This window comes from Phalangium opilio, unplaced genomic scaffold, assembly GCF_054372755.1.
Source record: "Phalangium opilio isolate 3A_F unplaced genomic scaffold, DU_Popi_V2 ptg000039l_1, whole genome shotgun sequence".
NCBI lineage: Eukaryota > Metazoa > Arthropoda > Arachnida > Opiliones > Phalangiidae > Phalangium > Phalangium opilio.
In genome coordinates this window covers 3,869,523-3,875,766 of record NW_028324162.1, presented here as the reverse complement: position 1 = coordinate 3,875,766, position 6,244 = coordinate 3,869,523, and the positions used below count along the sequence as shown (strand labels likewise).

The 6,244-nt window shown below is 41.8% G+C and overlaps 1 protein-coding gene across 1 annotated transcript; it reads left to right on the top strand.

The window, feature by feature from the left end:
- Window positions 1–4,216: 4,216 nt before the first annotated feature.
- On the top strand, window positions 4,217–5,521 carry LOC149681294 (mitochondrial nicotinamide adenine dinucleotide transporter SLC25A51-like). The gene is made up of 2 exons (XM_089834512.1): window positions 4,217–4,333; window positions 4,637–5,521. Exons 1-2 carry the CDS (start codon window positions 4,217–4,219, stop codon window positions 5,519–5,521), a joined length of 1,002 nt encoding a protein of 333 aa, XP_089690638.1.
- The last annotated feature ends 723 nt before the right edge of the window (window positions 5,522–6,244 follow it).

Below are 6,244 nucleotides of genomic sequence, written 5' to 3'. Positions count from 1 at the left end.
ATGTGCTCTGACAAAACCGTTACCAGTTTTGACTTCACTAAGCCATTCAGCATCCACTTTCCCAGTCGGGCCGAGTGGACTAACCTGCTGCCTCTTGGCACTGGAGGTGAAACTCTTTGGTTCACCGATGGTTCTAAGACTGACTCCGGCGCTGGCGCCGGCTATTACTGCCAAACCACAAGGGTCGGTTTTTCTGCGTGCCTGGGCACCTTTGCTAGTGTGTTCCAGGCGGAAATTGCCGCGATCTGTTATTGCGCAGATTACTGTATTAACAAAGGGTATACCGGACGGACTGTGAGAATTTACTCTGACAGTCAGGCCGCCTTGAATGCGCTGAACCAGTGTGAGATTACCTCTCAACTGGTGCGCAGCTGCCTTGATCTGCTAGCGCGACTGGCGTCCTGCAACAGGGTTCTGTTGTATTGGGTGCCAGGGCATAGCGGGTATTATGGCAATGAGCAAGCCGATAGTTTTGCGAAAAGGGGCTCGGAGGCCAAGCTCTTGGGGCCGGAGCCGGCCGTCCCCATCCCCTACGGGCACGTCAAACGGAGTCTGCATGACAGGTTGACAATCATACAAAACCAGCTCTGGCATAACATGGAGGGCCAGAGACAGACAAAACAGTTAGTCAATGGTCCCTGCAGGTCTCGCACTAGACACCTAATTTCGCTCAGCAGATGGGATATTAGGCTGGCCACCGGTCTTCTGACCGGACACTGTCGGCTTAATAGACACCTCCATCTGATGGGTTTTGCTGACGACCCTCTCTGCAGGTCGTGCCGGGAGAAGGATGAAACATCCGCTCACGTACTTTACGAGTGCGACTGCTTCGCCTCGCTTAGACTAGAACATTTTGATTCACACACTTTGGAGCCCTCAAGGGCCTCCTCTATTACGGTGGAGCGAATTCTTCGCTACGCTGTAGCTACGGGCCTATTTAAGGCCTGAATACGAGGATGCACAATATGCCTTTGGCATCGGTGCTAGGGCGCGTACCCTCCTCAACAACAATAATCAGTGTATAAAGTTAAACACGGATATCTGTAAAATTAAAAAGATATCCGAACAGATATAAGATTAGAAATCGTTCAGATAGCGCTAGGTCGGATGAAAATTATCACCTTATCGGATCAGATTTAATAAAGGAAAGTAAATACGACGTTCAATGAACTGTTGACGATTTCGCGGGAAAGATATCGCAATCAGATGTCATAAAAGAAGAAACAGTTCATAATTTTAAGCACTAGGCTTATGTAATGCCCCTGCCGCGTTTCCAGCGCATGATGAACGCTGTCTTGGGACCACTAAGACTTACGATTGCTTTAGCCTACATGGATGATGTGTTGGTACCTTCCGCCACGATCGAAGAAGGATTTGACCACCTAAGGCAAATTTTGGTAGTTTTCCGGAAGGCGAATTTGACACTCAATCTTAAGAAATGCTTCTTCTTCCATGGCGAGATTGATTACTTGGGCTATGAAATCAGCGAACGAGGAATCAGGCCGGGCCAAAGGAAGATATCTTGCGTGAAGAATTACCCGAAACCCGGTGACATCCATGAGCTACGACGGTTTCTGGGTCTTTGCAGTTACTTCCGTAGGTTCATAAAGGATTTTGCTGTCAAAGCGTCACCACTGTCATATCTCCTACGTAAGGAAGCGACATGGGCATGGACTGAAAGTCAAGAACACACATTTAACACGTTGAAGGACGAGCTCACGAGGAGACCCGTGTTGGGTCTTTTCAGTCATGAAGCTCGAACAGAGGTCCATACGGATGCCAGCAAGATCGGAATAGGAGGGATCGTGCTACAGGAGGGGACTGACGGGATTTACCACCCTATTTATTATGCCAGCCGGGCAAATACCAAAGACGAGCAACATTACCACTCCTATGAACTAGAAACACTGGCGATTGTATGGACGCTGGAAAGATTCCGAACCTTTTTGATAGGGAGGAAATTCAAAGTCATCACGGACTGTAACTCCGTCAGATGTACAAGGGCGAAGAAGGACCTGGTCCCAAGAATCGGAAGGTGGTGGCTAAAATTTCAAGATTATACATTTTAAGCAATCCATCGGCCAGGAAGTCGATGCTTTTAGTTTCCCAAAAAGACCGGGTTTCAAATGTGAGATATTCCCACTTTCCCACAAAGACCGGGTTTCAAATCTTTCATATTCCCAGTCTCCCAAAAAGACAGGGTTTCAATCTTTCATATTCCCAGTCTCCCAAAAAGACCGGGTTTCAAATCTTTCATATTCCCAAAAAGACCGGGTTTCAAATCTTTCATATTCCTAGTCTCCCAAAAAGACCTGGTTTCAAATCTTTCATATTCCATGTCTCCAAAAAGACCCGGTTTCAAATCTTTCATATTCCCAGTCTCCCAAAAAGACCACAAATCTTTCATATTCCCAATCTCCACAAAAAGACCGGGTTTCAAATCTTTCATAAATCCAGTCTCACAAAAAGACCAGGTTTCAAATCTTTCATATTCCCAGTCTCCCAAAAAGACCCGGTTTCAAATCTTTCATATTCCCAGTCTCCCAAAAAGACCCGGTTTCAAATCTTTCATATTCCCAGCCTCCCAAAAAGACCCGGTTCCAAATCTTTCAAATTCCCAGTCTCCCAAAAAGACCGGGTTTCAAATCTTTCATATTACCAGTCTCCCAAAAAGACCAGGTTTCAAATCTTTCATATTCCTAGTCTCCCAAAAAGACCGGGTTTCAAATCTTTCATATTCCATGTCTCCCAAAAAGGCCCGGTTTCAAATCTTTCATATTCTCAGTTTCCCAAAAAGACCGGGTTTCATTTCCCAGTCTCCCAAAAAGACCGGGTTTCAATTCTTCCATATTCCCAGTCTCACAAAAAGACCCGGTTTCAAATCTTTCATATTCCCAGTCTCCCAAAAATACCCGGTTTCAAATCTTTCATATTCCATATCTCCCAAAATTACCGGGTTTCAAATCCCTGATATCTCAAATCGCAGTTAGACGCGCATTGTTGGAACAAAGCACTTCACAAATTGAATTAGCCGCGCATTTTAGCCAGTTGCGCCTCACTGACCCTATTGTTTCGAGCATCTCACCACCAACAATGTCCACTCCTCCCGTTTCTGTAACTCAAACTGGTTATCCGTTTTCTAATATTAATTCTAGAGCCCCGCAAATTAGGTTTAAACCCCTATTCTCTTGCGCCTTCACAACCAAGGCTTACCACTAATACGCATGCCAATGTTAGTGTCCTAGCTCTTATGTGAACGTTAGTACTACGCCTATAACCAGTACTACTTAAGTGGTAGGACAACAACCTGTGGTTACCACAAGTATTTATCCTTCCACAATTCGATTTGGTAAAATATCACCAATTTGGAACATTTTATCAGTGTAAGGCCACCAACAACTTCTGGTCCTTCACATTTTCTTCCTCAAGGAACTTTACCAGTAATAAGTCGGGGTTCTGTAGCTTTGTTAAACGCTAAGCTTACTGAATTAACAGAGCTAGTGTCTACTAATGTAGCTTCCAGTATCACGAACAAATTGAATGCTACTATAGCTTTAAACATGTCACAAGGTGCTAAGGTATTAAATCCGGATTTTCGATTTAGTGGTAATTTTGCAGAAGCGGCCAACTTCCTGTATCAGTTAGACGGGTTTCAATTGCTACATTCCTTCCAGAAGTGATAATTCTCGAAGTATGACCGCAACTACTCAGGATACCCAAGCCACGTCTAGTTCTAGTAGCTCTACTAAGCTAGTTTGCCATCCTGTAAGTGTTTCTTTTATTTGGTACGGACATTCCCTAGTGGCGCTTCCCATAATTTACTTCACTCTACATATGTAAATAGTCATTATCATAAATTATTATTACTAACACCAAAATTATTATTGTGTATAAAAACCACTACCCTAACAAACCTGGATAATAAAGAGATTCACTATATGCATATGCAACCTAAATTTTGGTCTCCATTATTTCTTGACCTGGTAACCACAGCTTTTTAAGCCAATCAGTTATAGGGGATAAATAATTGGCAAGCTTGCCAGGAACCGAATATTTCGAGTGTTAGGTTAGATTAAATTAATTTAATATATTGCATAGTCTAGGCTTAGAGCCGAAGTCTTTAGGATCGGACTTTTAGGCTTATCGGTTAGTGCTGACTTTTTCCCCTCCGATAAACCAGTTTGAACCTGTTTTACAATGTGGCGCAATCGAAACAATGCACCCCTTGAGACGGACAGCGACCCGGACGCTTCCCCCGTGTTGGCTGCGGGAGCTTGTCGCTCAAATAGGTTATCCAATCAGAGAGCCGCTAGCGCTGGATAACGTTCAAACGGTAAATCTCTGCAGCCTGCGTCCACGAGTCGCGTGATCTAGGGGGCTATCCTTCCGGCGAAAGGAAATAAGGTGGATTCGAAATTTTTGAGAGAGGGGACTCGCTCTGTAGACTGACTCTTTAAACTCTAAGCCTTGGCTGCTTTGGCGGGTGCCGCGGGTCTTAAGTTAAAAATAATCACTTACTGGGTGAACTTGAACTTCAACCTTGAGAATATATTTTAGTTGTGCCTTCTCAGTAAGTTGGGGAGATTATAAATATTTACAATATCCATTGATTGAATTATTCTTTGCTAAATTGTAGACATCCATGGAGCAAAAATATACCAATGAATTTGACCGTCCGAGGAAGCCAAGAGATCAGACAATTGCTGAATTCCTTTGTGGCGGGGGCTCGGGCTTCATAAACATTGCCGTAACTTTCTCTATCGACAAAATAATGTTCAGGCAAATGTTACACGGCATAGACATGCAATACGCTTTTAACCAGATACGTAAAGAAGGTATACAAAACCTTTACAGAGGGTGTCTACCACCCTTAATCCAAAAACCTGTTTCAATGTCTATTATGTTTGGGACTTATTACGAATATGGGCGGTCTCTAAAACACCATTTTCCCAATATACCACCTCCGGTGTCATTAACTGCGGCAGCTTTAATAGCAGGGTCAGAAGAAGCCATCTTAAGTACTTTAGAACGAGTTCAAACCCTGTTACAAGACCAAAAATATCACAGTCGATTCAAGAACACGTTTCACGCATTCCAGGAACCTAGATTTTATGGTTTTAAAGAATACTATCGAGGGTTGACTCCAATTTTAATGCGAAATGGGCCGAGCAACGTCATGTTCCTCGATTTAAAATCCTCAATAAAAGATGTCTTTCCTGAAAGAGAAACGTGGCTAGCTAACTTATTTGAACATTTTATTAGTGGGGCGCTAATTTGGGCCTTCATTGGCATATTTTTTTACCCTATCAACGTTATTAAAATCAAAATGGAAGTGTCCTGCGGAACGGAATTCATTTCATTCCGACAAGCGTGCAAATTGACTTACATAGAGAGGGATAGGATTATAAAGAAAATGTTTTACGGTGTGCATGTAATTTATACAAGAGCCTTGCTTTCATGGGGTATTACGAACGCCTCTTATGAACTATTTAAGAAAGCGTTACTCGATGCACCTAGCTAAGGTTATTAATTACAAATAATCTTAATGTGGTACTTTAAATTTATAATAGACCATTTTAAAACAAACATTTTATAAAATATTATTAATTTCTGAAAAGTTCAGTAGTAAACTTTGAGAACTATGTACTTTCGTCTTATCAAGTTTAAATTTGACATCTGATGCTATTTTATAGTTGATTGTCAAAGTTTCAAAAATGTGTTAGTGGATTCCATTTTAGGATTGTGAACTTATGCCCAGGATGTCGTAGAATTTCCAACGTTAATATAAAAACTACTCAGGGACACCCAAGAATTTCCATTGCGACATTCAATCATTAGACATTTCAATTAAAAGGGTTTTAGAAAGACTTTGTTCATGTTCTTAGGTGGAGTTATTAAAGTGATAGTGAAATGGCCAGTCAACAATATTTTAATGAATTATGATAAAACAAGATTAAAATAATGAAATTAACTTGCCAAAAACTTTCCGTTAATTCTATACATAGTTAACAGACTAGGAGGATTCATACCATTCACACAGGGAGGCCAGGCTTCATGTGTTACACAATGAGGCCTGACTCACTGGTGGAGTCAAAAGCCAGGCCTCCTTTTGTAAATAGTATGAATCTTCTTATTCTGTAAACTATGTATATATATAATTTTCTAAGCATCAAAATTGACGGAATGTATTTGGTGAACTTGTTAACGGGTTTAGTGTTATTTTATAAATCTAAAACCATCGAAA

What these genes read in the sequence shown, in the direction of transcription:
- LOC149681294 (XM_089834512.1), top strand. Translation starts at nt 4,217, where the DNA reads ATGCACCCCTTGAGACGGACAGCGACCCGGACGCTTCCCCCGTGTTGG. An exon ending in CGCTGGATAACGTTCAAACG is followed by an intron (nt 4,334 to 4,636) that starts GTAAATCTCTGC and finishes GCTAAATTGTAG; the next exon opens with ACATCCATGGAGCAAAAATA.